Genomic DNA, 18,270 nt, shown 5'->3' with positions numbered 1-18,270 from the left:
TGAAATGTTCTCTGCTCTGTATAATGTATATCTGCAAATTTCTGAAAGGAAATATTTTTAAATTAAATATTATTAGAGATATTTGTAACTAAGCTCCTAAATACTTTCTCTCAGTCTATTGGATGTCTACAAGACAGAAGACTCTCCAAATCAAGTAAACCTTTATATGTGAAATTAAGTGTTGAGACAGGTTTTCCTTGAAGAAGACTTAGAGAAGGGTATTCATTATTATCTATTTGTTAGTTAATCCAACGGTGGTTTTGGTCCACTTGCTTCAAGGACTGTAAATGAGTATCCAAATCTCTCTGTAGTCAAGTGTTTGAAAATTAAGCTGGTTATACAAGTTAAACTATTTGTTATAGCCTTTCCTAAGTCCCTGTAATATGCTAAGGATGGCAGTGGAGCACTATGATAAGAATGACAAAATACACTTCCAAAACAGTGAAGACCCTCTCCTCTCACACAAATACTTATTAACATCCTTAATGTACACAACCCTGGTAAATGTCGAGGAAAAGCTACTACTTTTCTCTCATCCTCTCATGTCATAATTTATGATCAGGTCTTTGGGAAACAAAACAAAGCAAAACTAAACTGAGGCCACATAGTAATTGAACTACTTAATTGTAAAAAGCTGTATGTTCCTTTAAAATTTCCTAAAGATTCCCCTGTCCCAAAACAAATTTCTTGCTTAGAAAGAGAACTGAGATTTTGTCTCAAAAACAACATACAAATTAAATTAAGCACGAAATGGGACTGAAATAAAATGTAGTTGGAAATAACATTTTGAGAAAAAGATGATATGAATGTAGAAGAGAGATTATTAGAAGCAAAGGTCTGAGAGAAAGATAAGGGTACGGGGGTACATTTTCTCCAAGCTCATTATGAAATAATGAAACCCATTTATTCTGTATAACTAGAAAAATTTTAAAAGGGGGCAAATCACATTTAGACACTATTTCATTTAAAATAATTTATAACTAGTAATATTTAAAGGTAAAATGTTCATAGGAAATTGCACAAAAAGGAAAACAATCCTGAAAATGGACATTCCTATGCTTAGTTCAACTTCATATTAAGTGGCCTGAGCAATTCTCACCTCACTTTATAAGGGAGAAATCTGACATAAGTGAGGAGAGCTAGAACTCTTTCTCTGAAGGACATTCAAGTTTCTGAACATATTTTCCCCCCATTAAGCTCATCTTCCAGCAACTGTTTCTTAGTAAGTTAAACAAATCCTTTGTCATTCCTGCTTTTTATTGTTTAGACTTTATCACTTTAGCAATTTCTGTGCAAACCTTTATCATTGGACTTCCTAAATAATGATTTACATGATACACCATCTACAAACATGGCTTTTGCTACATCCTTTATGCATTCCAGTCCTTTTTTGAGAAACTTCTATGACAAGCCCTAACTTTCTACAATTTACTTTCTTTGGATTGGTGTACCAAAGTACTGTTTTGGCTATATTTCATTTTCAATACACTGTTCCAGACTTAATAGACGTAAAATAACAAAGTGATAAACATTATCTTTTTATAAGATTAATTTTGCTACCTGTTTTCCTTTAAACAGGGGATGCCTTAAAAATTCAAAGCCAAGAGTTTTTTTCTTCTACAATCTGTATCTCTACACAGGTACATGATATAATCACTAAGTGTTCAACACCTTCTTTATCAAGCCGTTATTTCCTATTATCAAGAAGGAAGTTATGAGTCATCTATGCATGGTAATGAATGGTGTGCTGAATTAGACAATGCAGAAAGAATTTAAGATAAGAGCTCAGTTTTCCAGAGGTTCCAAAGAAATAGTATACATCTGTCCACACACATTTAATAGTGGCAAATACTATATTCAAACGATCGGAACAAATGACAGATACACAGCATTACAGGAGAAAAAGTGGTTATTGGTGTCTAGGAATTAATAATGGGTGGGGGAAAATTAAAAAAAATAATTAATCCAAGAAGTACGTAAGAAAAAAATTTCAGGGCAGTTTAAACGTTATGAAATAATTGTGAGGAAAGGGGCTGTGCAGAACAAGAAAAATGGGCTAACTGCTTTACTCCTTAGAACATGGGAGCAGTTCAAATAGTTGGGAGAAGACCGTCTAAATGGTGCACAGGACACGAAGGACATGCATGCCATGCAGAGGCAATGGGAGAGCACAAGTTAATCCAGGACCTTGGAGTAAAGGAGATAAGAGGGAGAAGGCAATCAGGGATGTAGTAAATGCAGGGCATGTGAAAACTGAAGAAACAAGGCTACAGACTGAGGGGGAGGCCACTGTAAGAGCGGAGTACAACAATCCTGGTAGATGAGAACACTACTCAGCAGAAGAGGATTCCTCCTGAGAGGTGGCCAGAAAAGATGGCCACTATGCTGTAGGATTTAGCTATAACCTCAGCATTAATCAGAGGAACAAAGACACATCCTGTGCCGGGTGTGGTGACGCATGCCTTTAATCCCAGTAAAGAGGTAGAGGCAGGAGGATTACTATGAGTCCAAGGCCAGCCTGGTTTACAAAGAAGAAAGAAGGAAAGAAGGAAAGAAAGAAAGAAAGAAAGAAAGGAAAGAAGGAAGGAAGGGGTGGGGGGAAAGAAAGAAAGAAAAGGGAAAACACACCCTGCAGCATGTTATGATTTTACTAGAAGAATGAAGTTATAAATTCTGTTACATACTTTGCTAACAAACATACCACCACACATACTTGTTCAAAAATTTAGATGACTAACTTGAAATTCTGGAAAGGACCCTATTCTCATAATTTAGATGCTTTTATGCAATGGTTTTCTCTTATCTCACAAATCCCTTCACATGCTAACTAATTAAGCCAACATTTCCAAATGTATCTTACCCATGTACGTACTAGTACCCACACAGGGGCCAAAGAGTATGCCTTACCATTTCTTCTCTCTATATATATCTCAGATACTAAAAAGGAAAATGAGAATATGCCACAATGTGAAAGATAAACAGAGGTGGAAGAACCATCAAAACCAATATAGAAGTAGATACTGAGGAAAACAGAAATTACTTATAAAATATCCAAGGGGCTGTTGAGATGGCTCTGGGGTAAGTACACTTGCTGCCAAGGCTGACATCCCCAGGGTTCACATGGTAGAAAGAGAGAGAACTGACTTCGACATGTAGATTTCTGACCTCCATAATTGTGCCATGCCATGCACCCCTCTCCCCATGAGCACACAAAATAAATTAGATGCAATAAAGTATTTGAAACTATGAAGGAAATAATGACAACTAAAAAGAACAATTTTAAAGAGACATAATATGTACTTAACTGTATCCTGGGGACAGAAGATTAAAAAACACTGCACAGAACATTAGTTTAGAAAGAAAAACAATCCACTGTTATAGTGTGGAACGTGACATAAAAGTGGCCGGAGGATAACTTAAAAGTAGATGGCCTGGGCAAGGTGGGATGGTGCACACCCTTAGTTTTAGCACTCAGGAGACACAGGATATAGCACGTTCCAGGAGAACCAAGGATACATAGTAACATCTTGTCTTTAAAAAAAAAAAAAAAAAAAAAAAAAAAATCAATGGCCTGCTATTGCTGGTAGAGCTATCAGGAGAGGTAGCAAGTGCTGCCTCAGAATGTGACATGTGAACTCAGTTAGCAAACACACCACTACAGGTGACCTAACGTGTAGAAGTTAACTAAGCAGGGCACGAGGACAGAGTGCAAGAAGCACACGCAGTCCATGTGGGAGGTCAGAGTATATGTGTGTATGTGGGAGGCGATCAGAGATAAGACTGGTCTGGAGAGATTGGCTGGAGCCAGGTAAGAAAGAGCTTTGTACGCTGGGTTAAGAGGTTAGGGCTTGATCCCATGGGCAAGACAACTTTCAACAAGACCCGGGGACTGCCGTTTATAAAGCTTACTCTAGGAAGATAATTTATTTTTAGTAGAGGATAAAGAAAGATGAAGGAAGAGTAGACACCAAACCTATTTTGCAAGGTATTAGCATATTTATTAATATCCATTAATATTTAAGCTATATGAGGCAAATGTTGACAGACTGTGGAGGCAATAAAAGGGGGCTGCTTGAGAGGCTAGGACCAAGCTGCCTAAAGAACAACTACACGTGGGTAAGAAAGTACAGAGTCCATGATGGCCAGGTGGGGTAGGAGATACATGAAATACTAGAACTCAGAAGACCGAGGCAGGAGAAGTTTGTGCCAGTCTGCATTACAGATAAGACTTTCTCAGAGAGTCCAGAATGCGTCCTGTGTCTCTTCCATGTGTTCTTGAATAATGATTTTATTGGCGAGTGGGAAGATGATGTAAGTAAAAATTAGAACTCAGACTTCAGCAAAGTAAATTAAGTACAAACTTTTCTGAACATTGCTCGGTTCTAAAGAGGTTGCTAGACTTCAGAACCTTGACTTTCTGCCTGTTGAAGAGTTAACCAGTTTCTACAGGGATAAATCTATGAGCTCAACCATTAGCACTCAGCCTAGTCAGCTGAACTAGCCAGCCACAATTAGTAAGTTCTCTTGTTTTATTACTGTCATGTAAAATGAAAATGTCTTCTTAAGCCAAGGGTCATCGGGATAGAAGGAAAAGATGAAGTGCTGCCCGAGAGTGCGCAGGCTCTCCTAGCCTCTCTCCTGCCTTCACAGATGGGAATGTTTGCACAAAATACAGCCGGTTTCTGATACATGGCTTTGATGTTTCCAGAACTCAGTTATGCTCGAGTATCTACCAGCTTACATACACTTTCAAGATCTTACAAGGAAATAAGAACCAAAAACATGGTGTATAATATACAAACCTATTTTTGTGAAAGCACTATAACTATTAAACTTCAAAGAACTGTGTACTTTATATCTTAAACCATGAGGTTAAACTTTTATGAAAATGAGTAATATTCCCTTTGTTAAAAGTAAACTTTCTTCCATACCTCAAAGTAGACAATAAAAATAAAATGTTTGCCACATACATATACTGAAGGTACAAATACTGGTGAATTTCAATTTGAGAGGAGGAGGGGAGAGTGGGGGACTGGTTCCAGAACCTAACATGGGCTAGGCAAGCATCTGACTACTCAGATATATCCCTGACTCTTTTTTATTCTTTGAGACAGAACTTGAACTGTCTAAGCTCGCCTTGAACCTGCAGTTCCCCTGCCAGATCACAGACATGTAACACCAGGCCTGGGCGACAGTTCTTTGAATCAGAGAGTATTTAAAGAGGGCCTACAGTTTTCTATATTAGAAGCACTATCACTGTCAGTTATATATCCTGTTCCTAATTATGATTTTTGCTAAAACTGCCTCAAACAAATAGTAGAGAGCTCCCGAAGGAGAAAAGAAAACATTTCTAAATGCCGACACCTCATGTACCATCTTCCACTATTCACTAGAAGCTTAAGATTTTATACAATTTATATACCTGGGTTCCTTTTTTATTTCAAAGCAGCTACAGTTACAGACATGTTCATAAGACAAATCAGAGGGTTTACACTATTATCTGTATGGATCTTAGTAGCTATGGGCAGATTAAACAACAAACGTTGGACTGGAGACATGGCTCAGTGGTTAGGAACACTTTCTGTTCTTGCAGAGGACCTGAGTTTGATTCTGAACACCCACATGATGGTTCACACCATCTGTAATTCCAGTTCCAGGGGATTTCTTCTGACTTCTTTGGCACCAGGCATGTAATGTACATGGTGCATGTACATACATGGAGGAAAAATAAAATAACAAATCTTAAATGTTGCTTATGAATTAAATGTGTCCACTTTTAAAGAGGCTGATCTAGCAGAGGCAGGATTACTGAGGCTTAGATTACTCAGTAAACTATTAACAAAATCAGAATCACACACTTCTCTAATGTTTCTAAATATATTAAAAATTGTCAGTAGGAGATAAGGTATCCCCATTTTAAGATATGATGTATTTAAAAAAAAATCATTAAGCAGAATTATTCCCATTTGTGCTGTTCCCTTGGACTATCCTGGAACTCCAGAAACACGTCTTAGAATTTCTGAGAAGGCAGGCAGATAGAAGTAGGACATCACACTTGTCTGTGTGCCAAGCCTCATGCCTGGTTTACATGGCAGACATTTAATGTGTGCTCTTGGGTCATTTTAGAAGAGAACATTGTAGAATGAGAGGGTGGGGTGGCGGTGGGGTGGGGTGGGGACAGAGAGTGGTGGGAAGGAGCAGAGGGAGGTAATTAAATTTCCTAAATGAAAGAATATCCCAAAGAATGTGGAGAACGGAACAAGATGCAGTTAATAAAGCTTAGGTCAAAACCAAACCAAACCAAACCAAACCAAACCAAACCAAACCAAACAAAAACTATGATACTAAAACACAGCCACTTGAATGAGCCCAAACATTAGTTAGAATTCTAATTGATCCTCTATTTGAAGCTCCTACAGTCCCTCCATTTCCCTTTACTCCCAACCCTTGCACCCATTTCCACCAGTGCAACCACTAAAAGCAAATTATAATATCCATACTCACAGGAAAAAAAAACTAAGAAAATGTTTTTTACTATTATTAAAATAAAACTGCAGATGAAAGCAAAGAACATATACATATACATTTTCTAATATCATGTAAATAAGCCTAAAATCTCTGTAAATAAAAAGTATACTTGTAAGATCTTACTGCTTTCTATTTAGAGCACTGGGATTATATTTTGCACTCTCAAGATGCCAGAAATGTCATACAGGTTAATTTTGATCCAAGTTCAATCACATGTCCTGAAACTAGTAGAAGGCAACTATAAGTGAAACATATTTAGCTGTGGCCTAGTAAGGAAGTGAAATCTAATTTCTAGGAGAACAGGTAGGAAAGGAAGCAGTTTAATTTTTTAAAATCATGCTAAAAGTTCTACTTATACCTTATATTGCCTATGCAGTTAGAGATTATGGAAATATGTAAATATCCTCTCTGTTTAGTAAAATATTTTAGAAGCAGAAGTTTCAAAGTGATCAATTAAAAATGTGTTCCACATATTAAAGGCACAAACTCAAAATTTAAAAATCTGAAATAAACTTTTAGAAAATACTTCCTCATAAATATAAAATATTTAATAGTACATATACAGAAGGTAGACGGATAAAATCTCCTTTAGATCACTTTAAAATAATCTCAAATTAGAACCTATTTATACATAAACATTACAGAACATGCTCTAATAATATCTAGAAGGATACAATGTAATAGTCCAATTTATTTCTGATTTAATATTTCAATTACAAATGACTTAAAAAAATTCCAATTTTTTTGCCTTGTCTTTTTCCCCCAGTTACTCCAAATAGAATGAGATGGTAAATAAGATAGGTGGTAACAGACTCACTGATGACTGCTTATGTATTGGTGCTAACAATCTAAAGTAAACAGGCTTTGGCAGACTAAAGCTTAATGCACACATGCTAATGTACACATGCTAATGTACACATGCTAATGCACACATGCTAATGTACACATGCTAATGCACACATGCTAATGCACACATGCTAATGTACACATGCTAATGCACACATGCTAATGTACACATGCTAATGTACACATGCTAATGCACACATGCTAATGTACAGAGAATTCATTATGATAGCTATTCAAGCAAATTATTGTGGGAGGGATGAGAAAGTTTTTACAGAAAAGATATTAAAAGACTTAAAAAAAACAAAACAAAACAAAACAAAAACCCCATTTATGGAAATTTCAGAAATAGTGATCATAAAAATTTTTACCATGGTCTTAACTGGTAACTTTTGGGTGAAGTGAGGGGGTCTAAAAAAGTCAAGTTCAGTGAGTAAAATGAGTTCAATTTTAGAAATTAGTCTAAAAATGTTAAATTAACCAGTTAATTGTAGAACATTGTACACAACACTTCTGATATATGACAGTATTTCACTAATCCAAATGTCAAAAAGAATTTTTTTCTTTCATTCTTTACCAAGATTCATGACTGTCTTTTATTTTTTAAACTAAGATGAGTACCAGGAAGGAGAACCCAGTATTTCTTCTGTGCTTATTTATGCCTAGCAATAAGGAGCTAGCCCAGGTGACAGTCAGAAACCAAACACCAACCACAACAGGAAATTATTTAGGGTATTTTGTACCATTTGCTCTGTCTACGCCCTGATCAGCTGTGTGAGCTATGAAGCAAGATCCTGAAAACACATGTATTATTGCAAACTCATCCTTGGGTTCCCACCCCTGCCATTCTCTGATGCCTGACTAATCAGTGCTGGTAAAAACATGGAGCAAAGAACTTATAGCTATTTCAAACAAGCAGAAACAGATAAGAATCTCCTAAAATGCAAAAAAAGGAGTTCTGTTAAATTAAAAAAAAAAATACAGCCAACTTAAGAAGTGCTGTTTCAACCCATATAACACCAACCTTTAATTCTCAGAAGCAAATGCACTAGAGCGTAGGACTTGAATTTGCATAAAGAATACATTTACTAAACTCTCAGACAACTTAGTCATGGAAGATTACAATACACTCTGTATACAATTTCTTGTGGTACAAATATTGGAACACGAGAAAGACAACAGTCACCCTACCCTTCCTACTCTTTTAAAAGCTTATCCTTTGCAATGACCATGAAAGGGTTCTTTACTGGTCAAGTGGGTGCTCAAGTTAGTCAACAGAATAAAGCAGAGAAAGACTGAAAAGACAGGCATATTTTATTGTGTGCAACAGCAAAGAAGAATGCTTAATTAACTTTCTATGCTTGTCTTAAAAACAGCAACTAGCTAGGTCAGAAAGGAAAAATGAGAAAGTTTTCCATTTAGTAACTAGAAGCTTCTGATAGAATCAACTTCTAAAATTTGTTCTTTCTGACCACAGAATTGATTATATTTAACTAAAGTTTGCAGAATCTTTTGTACAGACTGATAAATCTACCAAATATAATCTAAGATAAGTTAATTTATTTTACATAAAAAGCTAATCTCAAAACTTCATACCGTATTTTAAAATCTACCACTTGTAATTTCAAACTTTTATCACAATTTGAGGCCTTCAGTTATTATTTCAGGTTGGGCTGGGTGACATTTAACAATTGTAGGGAAAAATTAGTGGGGGTCTTTATATGATATAATTCCTGGTCCCTAGAAAGCTTTGTCATAAATATAAAAATACTAACTCCAAATCCCGAATCTAACAGAAAGTGGTTCAATCTTTAGCATTCTACTATTTCTCAGAGACACAAAATAATTCAACTTTAAAAGAAAAAACACTGCTTACTTTTAAGAATCGAGTTTCTTTCAAATTCAGCAGTGTCCACTATGAGCACACCTTTCACAAAACTGTGCCAGAATCAGTCATAATGTAATTCAAAACAGGGTATTCTTTGTAAAGTGATATACACATTCACTTAGTTTTCTCTGTACAACTCACAAAGACTGGTAATTACTGAAGGTTGCTGATCGAGGTTAAAAGGACTTGACAACCTAATCTAAATGCATTCCAGAACTAGCCCCATCAGACAAAGACCGCACAAGCTGGTGGTCTCAAATCGTGGGAGATAAGAAATTAACAAGCTACAGAAAACAGTTACAATTTACAGTGGTTGGATTTTAGTGGCATTCCTTCAGTAGTTAAGGTTTACACATGATATAAGCCGCTTCATTCTTCAGAAACAGCATTCAAATCTGGATATATTTCTGAGCGCTAATCAGAAACATAAAGAATTTACTTTTGCTGTATAATTGAATGTAAATCTAGAAATTCTTGTGTAATAGGGAAAACAAAGCAGATTTACAGGAGCACAGAAGAGTTAGTCAAAAGTATCTTATATGGCTGAGTTTTTCCCTATACCTTCATATTACTAGTATTCCTTTTTCATGTATAATAATAATAATCAAAGGCTTTGGATTCAACTGGATAATAAAATTAATTATGTATCATGCAATTATATTCAGAAATTGCCAGATAGCGTTATAAGCTTTGGTTCCCCCCCCCCCCCCAACCGTCTGAATAGTTAGAAATTTTTGCTTTTTCCAAGGTTCATTTTCATTATGTCAGGAAAAGCCTGACCCTAACCTAAAGGCAGGTGACAGCTGCTTCAGAAAGTAACCTACTCATTGATGAAAAGCCAGAAAAGTGAATGAATGACTGCCATTGATTCCCATGATAGCTCCACACAGACCCACTAACTTCTCTAGATTAGTACAGATAAATGCCAATTAGTTTCATTTCATATGTAAATAGCAGCAGAGAGAGAGGTGGAAAAAAAAAACAAGTCACTGCAGGGCTTGATCATAATATCAGAAGGCACCCGTTTTGAAGTCACTTCAAACAAGTTCTTGCTTACGGAGCTCTCTCTTTCTCTTACACAGGAATCTAAAAAATAAATTCAGTTATACAGCTGTGTATATTCAAGAAATACCAAAAAGTCACAAGGCATAGCTAAGTCTCAGCTGTTCTCCTCTGTCCAGTGTTATCAATAACACAGAATGATTTGGCTCATACAGTATCACAGCTGTGTAGACCAGAACTAATTGGGCTAATTTAACTATTCTAGTCAAGTTCAGTCAGGAGCTTACCCTAGTTTAGATAATTCACTAAGCCACACAAACCACAACATAAACTTTCTATCACCTCTGCATTTCTCTTTGTCTTCTTACACAGGGTTGCTTTGATGTCAATTACTGGCATTATCCCTTGGATAGATTTTTGAAAAGGCTCATGAGAACTATTACCAATAAAAATACACAGCAGCTAAGATTATAACAACATTTTAAGCAAATAAAATCATATTATCTATAAATGCTAAGCAAACGCACATACTAAGCTCTGAGCTGGTGTGATAGCTCACACCTATCATCACAGCATTTAGGAGGTTACGGTATAAACTGCCATGAATTCATTGCTGGCCTGGGCTACATAGCAAGACCATGTCTCAAAGTAAACAAAAAACCACCTTTTCCCTGAGAAAACCTAACCACGGTTACATGCCAATCTTCTTTCAATGAACTGAGAATCAGAAATACCTGGTCATAGTTTCATTAGCGAGTTTAGCCCCAAAACCCATCTTATGGTTCCCTTCCTTAGAAATGAGAAGCAGTACCTAGAATATTCTGATTTACTTTAAAATGAATGTAATGTGAAACTAATGGTTATCTTGGTTGCTAGAGATCTGCACCACTTCCAGTTTCAATGATCAGCATCAGTATTCTAATTAGCAAGGCTCCTTTGGAATTGCTTAGTTCTGCCACTCAAAATTGCCATCTACTAATGATGACTATCTATACTGCTAGAGATTACTTTCTCAATAAAAACACAAGAAAGAACAAAAAACGGGCGTGGTGACACATGCCTTTAACCCCAGCACTCGGGAGGCAGAGGCAGGCGGATCACTGTGAGTTCGAGGCCAGCGTGGTCTACAAAGCGAGTTCAGGGCAGCCAAAGCTACACAGAGTGACCCTGTCTCGAAAAAACAAGCCAAAACAAAAAAAGCACAAAAACCAAACAAAAACCAAAAAACAACTATTAGTGTTATTGCTCTCAGTTGCATATTTCAAGTTTAGAAATTCTTAAAGTCCTGGCCCATGTACAAAAGAAGTTTAAAAATCAAGTTTAGAGTTCAGACCTATAACGAACTAGTTTCCAGATGATATTGACAATAAACACCTATGATGCACAAAAGCAGAGAATGCAAACAGGAGCACAAGTTTGTTACAATGAATCAAATAAGCATTTATTATACAAATGTCATTTATGCGTTTTTAGCATACGAGCATCGCCTTAACTAAAGAGCTCAAGGGAACTGTTCAAACAACTGGCTCAGTTTCCTACCCAATTTCATTCCTGACAGCAAAGCAAACCTTAATACATCCAATTGTTATTAACTATCTGCATAGTTTGAAACTATGGCCTCTCGCTGCTAGAGACCCAAAACTATGAACATCCTTCAAAGCCCACAAAATGATACTATGATACAGTGTGTTAATGATGATTAAGTCATATAAACTGCCCTAACCAAGTAGAACAAACAAATGTCATTCATCCACTACTCCTGAATCCCAAGACTGGGTCCAGACACACAGCTCAACACACATTTCCTGGTTATGTGCAATCTGCACAGATAGACTAGCTTTACAGGCCTGACCACAGAGATTAATAGCTTTAGCCAAATAATGTGGTAACCATGTGAACCTGGGCTGCTCCAGCTTGTTTGTGAATCTCTCAGCAAGGCTCAACATGCCGTTATCTGCATCTTGTTGCCAGGAAACACAACATCGCTTTGGAATACAAGGAAAACCAGGTTACAATGACCACAGGTCAACTCCCCAAAAGCCTAATTTTTTGACAATTATTTCCAATCTTTTATTTCTTCTTGTAGTTCACTGAGAATTTCATTAGTATTTATCAGTTCATATTTCCAGCCATGTTATTATTGCAGGACCACTTAAAATGTAGTAGCAGCAATATCAATTATAACAGCAACTCAGTTATACTTTTCCTCTCTGAAGTGTCAGTTTACAGCATTAAGACTAATGTGAAAACCATGCTTCTACTGTAACTACTTTATAACTGATCCTATAGTGTATGCTAAGGGCTCTGAATCTGTTTATTTTTCAAGCAAAATAATCTTACAAAAATATAAATGCCAAATATGTTGTTGACCTAAGAATTTTTGGACCTTTTGGGACCAACATGATTGTCTTGCCTTGCTCCTGGTAACAGAATGTAATGTGTTAGACAATGATCCTGATAGTGTCTTTCTGACCAAGTCAAACAGAAACTTAACGTACTAAAATGTTCAAGTACTCAGGGGACTGGGAATCTGCTTCATGAGTGAAACGAGAGGCTACAGCTCTGAAGAGTTCTGCTATCTGGAGATGAAGGGTCAGAGTAGCTTTGAGAGCTCATAACTTAATTACTCTTGACAGAACAATTAGAATCGCTAGCTTAGGAGCAACAGTGTTTTTGGACAATACCTTATTAAAGTGATGTTTAAGAAATAGGGGCCTCTTGCAGAGGACTAAGGTTCAGTTCTTAGCACCCACGTGGAGGCTCAAAACAGTTTCTAACTTTAGTTCCAGGGTATTCAATACTCTCTTCTGGCTGCGGCAGGCACCAAGTGCAGACATTCATGTAAGCAAAACACTCATACACATTCAAGCACCATGAAAAAATCAGATTAGCATATATGCTATATATGAAGAACTTCCAAATTATTCATATAGGATATGTTTAGTCAAACTAAAGAGCACAAAAACCTCCAGATATTATCCCCCGCCCAAAAGCTACCCAACACATAAAAATTTTAAAAACTAGATAAATTTACTATTTGTTTAAGACTCACAGTGGATTTTCTTTTAAAGGCAAGGTGATTACAGTTAAAATAGTACTTGATTCACAACACTCAATGTATATTCAACTTTCATTCAAACACATACTAAACAGAACGACATCTAAATTGTTCAAATCATAAAACATTCCTTTGTCTGGTTAGATAAAGAGACTATTATATAGACATCATGAAAAATCAGAATAGCATAAAAGCCAGAAAAGAAAAACAAAACAAAACAAAAAACAGCCAAGACAAAACAAAACTAAAAGAAACCACCATACCAAACGTTCAGTTTCTGTTTTTTCTGTAGAACATTTAACAACTTTTAAGTTATTAGATAATACATACCCATACTTCATTCTCATTCTATCATTTTCTGGGTTACAATAAAATCTTTCCAAATGCTCCTGGGAATCATTGGAAACACTCTGCCACTTCTGAGTGGCCGTCCTTTTGATCTGCCAATGATAGGGCAATACGGTGTGATGTTTCAAACAATCCTTGCCATAAATGCAAGTGCCCTGCAGAAAGTCCATGCAAATCTCAATCCCATTCTCTTGGTGAGTATGGTACTGCAGCTGGTTTACGAGCTCAAACACAAGGTCAAGGGAAGCTTCCTCACTTTTGTCTTGGAAAAGCTCAGTACTCAACTTATCACTGGTATCCAAGATGTACTGGATTGTAAAACTATTGTCCTGGAAAGCTCCTGGAACATAATCCATAACTTTATCTATGCAGTCAGGACTTGTAGGAACATCCCCTGAAACAGAATGCAGAAGGCCAGTTTGGAAGTGTCCTGTTGTAGAATCTGCAACTGTCCCAGTGATGGTTTCTGGTGGAAAACTGTGATCCTGAATTGGAACCACCTGTTCTGGAGCATCAGCGGAAGGATGAGCTTCTGGTAACTGGCCCTCAACATTTGTCCCATCAGGAATCAGGACAGGCATACTGTTTTCTGCCGGTGGACACGATGAGTTGATTTCCAGGGGTTTTTTCACCATCCGTTCATGTAAGCTGCTCTCATCTGCATTTTGGTCTCTAGCTCTAAAAACTCCATCAAGCGAGCCAGATTCTAGCAAAGTATTTAATATTGGCCTCAAAGACCTCAGGGTTCCTGTTCCCAGTCTCTTCTGATCTTGCTTTTTCTTAAAACAAGTTTTCAATGGAGTGATCTTTTCAGAAATTCTCATTTGGCATGCAAAGTCATCAGGAGGAGAGGGAGGCTGCACTACACAGTCTGGCTCAGGCTCAGTGGTTTCCATTTCCATGAGGTGGATTAGCTCCAACTTCGCCTCAGTACCTACAAATCCTATCAGGAAAGGAAGAAAGATGGTTATTTGAAAACTGACAACTGAACCCATTCATTCATTGACTTTGTGTTGGTCTATGATCAAGTGTCTGCAATCACTGCTTACATTATATTTAGCTCTTATAAGTCAGTTTTTCATTTTTACTGAGAAATGAAGACTCCAAAGCTATGTCAAAATAAACAACCACGTATTTTTCAATAGTTATATATTACTTATTTGTGGAATATATACATATGTATACATATATGTGTATGTATGTATTATGTATATGGCTGTAATTCTACTGAGGTCTGAATTTTTACTGTAAGGTAGAAATAACTGTCTTTTCTAGACGAAGCAGGGAAACCACATCTCAATTTAGCTTTGTGGTTCTCTTCACAGTTATTTATGAGTGATCTGTCTCGTGAGCTTGCAAAAACTTAAGGTTTTTTTTGAAGGGAAGTTCATCAAAAGGATAAACTTAAAAAGTAAAAGAACTGGTGTGTGTGTGGGGGGGGGTGTGTGTGTAAGGATAGACACAGGAGCTTCCAATTGAATTGTGACATAAGAGAAAGCCAGGAGTCAACTAGCATTTATATTCTGAAAGTTTCAGTATTAACTATTGAACGTGAAATAAAGATCCACTTTTTTTGTTTTTCGAGACAGGATTTCTTTGTTTAGCCTTGGCTGTCCTGGACTTGCTGTGTAGACCAGGCTCGCCTTGAACTCACAGCAATCTGCCTCCCTCTGCTTCCTGAGTACTGGGGATTAAAGGCATGCACCATCACACCCAGCTTAAAGACCCACTTAAAAAAATTACGATAACTGAGGGAATATCAGGACATACTTAACTTCAATAGTCACTGTACTCTCCCTTAGAAACCAAACACAACACAATCATACAAAGGGTCTTTAGAAAAGTTACACATGTCCATTAAAAAAATATTTTCTTTTTTTAAAACTATTTTTATTTTCTGTACATTATTAGTGTTTGCCTGCATGTATGTCTAAGGGTGTCAGATCCCCTGAATTTAGAGTTATAGACAGTTTTGAGCTGCCACGTGGGTGCTGGAAATTGAACCCAGGTCCTCTGGCAGAGCAGGCAGTGCTCTTAACTGCTAAGCCATCTCTCCAACCCCCATATGTCCATTAAAAAAAAAAAGTCAAACGAAAGCATATTACAAACATAAAACACCAATTTAGAACCTGAACTACTAAAAGAAGCAGGAACCAGAGCTTTAAAAACAAGTGAGATTTCCAGGCATTTACTGAAATTGTGCCAGATGAGAAGGGACAGTGATGAGCAATTAATGGTCTTTTTTCTTGACCAATAGACTGAAAGAGCTCTTTGATGCAAGAATCTATGATTTAATCAAGTATGCATTTTAGGAGACAAGGACAGTACCTACCACAGTGCACCCCTGAGGATGTCCATAAATATTTGGTGGCTGCATTACTGAAGAAAAAGCACACATTAGGAGCTTTGTTCTTGTTTGAAGGTCAAAACCAAAAACGATAAAAACTTTTTGCTTTAAAAAACAAATATAGTCAGGTGTGGTGGGTTCCAAGCCTTTAATCCCAGCAACTTGAGAGGCAGAGGCAGGTGGATCTCTCAAAAACAAAACAGAACCTCAAATGTGAGTATCTAGGAGAGATTCGTAAGTCCATGTATAAGAAGTGCTTAATAATGAAAAGTCAGAAAAACACAAGGCATGGAACAAAGTGTTAGTCTGAGTACAAAAGAGGGGAGGGAGAGAGGGAGGGAGGGAGGGAGAGAGGGAGAGAGGGAGAGAGAGAGAGAGAGAGAGAGAGAGAGAGAGAGAGAGAGAGAGAGAGAGAGAGAGAGAGAGAGAGAGAGAGAGAGAGAGAGAGAGAGAATGTGTGTGTGTGTTCAGTATGAGCTGGCGCTGGCATTGTTAGAGAGAGCTTCACGAAGGAGGGATCTGACATGAGAGACATAAATAACTGGAAAGCAGCCAAGCCAGGCGTTATTATTCATCATTCGGTGCTCTTGCCTCAAGGCTCAATTGGCACAGATTGTGGTATTCCCTCTCCGTATCAAACCGGCCTGTGCCTTCCCCCACGCACGCACACTATCCACTCCTGTGCCATCAATCCAGGCAAAACACTAAGCCATTTTATTTGCACGTGCACACACACACACACACACACACACACACACACGCACACTCACGCACGCACTTAAGTTTTCCTCTTACTGCCCTTCATCAAACTCGGAAACAGAACTAGGAAGCAGAGGAGTGGAGTGCGGAAGCCACCAGTTCCTCAATTAGTTTGCATAACAGAAAAATACAGATTGGAAGGACGTTTCCTCCGGTCGCCCGCTGCAGGCAACCCTGTCGCGCCACCCTTCACCTCGTGACGCCCGGGTCGTCTGGCACTCCCCGGCTGATCACACCTTCCATGGAAACCGCCCGCTCCAAACAGCCCGCCGTGAGACTCCCGGGCGCCGAGCCCGGGTCCGAGCGACGCCTCCTGCCGGCCGCAACAAGGTGCACAGCAGCCACGACCTCCCCGTCGCGCCCCGCACTTCGCTGTGGCCATGAGCATCCCCGCCCTCACCTTGTCCTCAGAACTCGAGCGGCCACCCCACCCCCCCACCCCTCACTCACGGTCCACCTTCCTCAGGACCCGGCCTCCCCGCCGCCACTCACGGCGACTCCACAAGGAATTTTCTTCCAGCCCTCCCTCCTTCCCTCCCTCCGAGGACCGTCCTGCGAGTCCCCGAGGTTTGCGGGGCCAAGCCGCAGAGGGCACCTCCGGGTGGCGTGGAAAGAGGAAGGGGACACTCGTGCGCACTCAAAGTTAACACGAACACATCTCGCAAACTTCTGGGCTGCAGCCCGGAACGTGCGCGGGCAGGAACTCTCCCGCAGCGCCGAGGGGCTTGCTTGTCCTCCCCCCACCCCACCCCACCCCCACGGAGGGGAGTCGCGGGCGGCCCCGCAGCCCTCCGGCGCCAGTCCATCCAGACACCTGCCCAACTCCCGGGGACCCGAGCTTAACCCAATCCCACCCCGCCACCCGACGGGCGCGAGCGCATTCAGCTCTCACAGGCAGTCCGCCGATCCGCGCCGCTGTCCCGGCGGGGACTCGGGGCGGTGAGGCCGGAGCCCGCCATCCCGCTGGGGTCCCTCTATACAACCTCGCTTGCCCACCCGGAGCCCTCTTTTTTTTTTTTTTTTTTTTTAATACCTTCAGGCGGGCTGCCCTTAGAACGCACCACAGGCGAGGCACGGCGCGGCGGGCCGGGTCTGCGCCAGCGGTTGGAGCCGAGGGCGAGTGCCGGTGTCTAGGGGTCGTGGGCGGCCGACACGGCGAGCCTCGCGCGGGCCATTCCGCCGACCGGGGCGCAGAGAGCCGCCACTGCGCTCCGGGGTCCAGCTCGCTCGCCTGTCAGCTCCAGCTCTGCTTTAAGTGGCTTCCGGTCTCCTCCTCCTAGCCCTTCTTGTCTTCGGGGGCGGGGGGGCGGGGCGGAGCTTGAGAGTTGGGGGGTGGAGGGGTGGGGTGAGGGGGCCGGGCGCTCAGTGGGTGCCGGGAAGCGGGGGCCCGCCTCCCGTGCGCGTGCGCGTGCTCCCGCTGGCCGGCTCGCTCTCGCGCGCGCGCCCCTGCTGGCCGGCTCGCGCGCGCGGAGTGTGCAGCGGCTCGGGCTCCCGGTG

The 18,270-nt window shown here is 39.8% G+C and overlaps 1 protein-coding gene across 1 annotated transcript in view; it reads right to left on the bottom strand.

Moving 5' to 3' along the window:
* The window catches only part of Tiparp (TCDD inducible poly(ADP-ribose) polymerase), a 28,055-nt gene extending 10,017 nt beyond the window's left edge, over nucleotides 1-18,038 (bottom strand). Inside the window, exons 1-2 of the mRNA XM_051157262.1 lie at nucleotides 17,807-18,038; nucleotides 13,650-14,610 (exon numbers count right to left, since the gene is read on the bottom strand). Of these exons, the coding sequence (XP_051013219.1) occupies nucleotides 13,650-14,569 (920 nt within the window). The 5' untranslated portion in view covers nucleotides 14,570-14,610; nucleotides 17,807-18,038. The remainder of the gene's footprint in view (nucleotides 1-13,649; nucleotides 14,611-17,806) is intronic.
* Between the last annotated feature and the right edge of the window lie 232 nt (nucleotides 18,039-18,270).

Source organism: Acomys russatus, chromosome 15 (assembly GCF_903995435.1).
Source record: "Acomys russatus chromosome 15, mAcoRus1.1, whole genome shotgun sequence".
NCBI lineage: Eukaryota > Metazoa > Chordata > Mammalia > Rodentia > Muridae > Acomys > Acomys russatus.
Note: the sequence above shows the minus strand (reverse complement) of the source record. Positions and strands in the feature narration are given on the sequence as shown.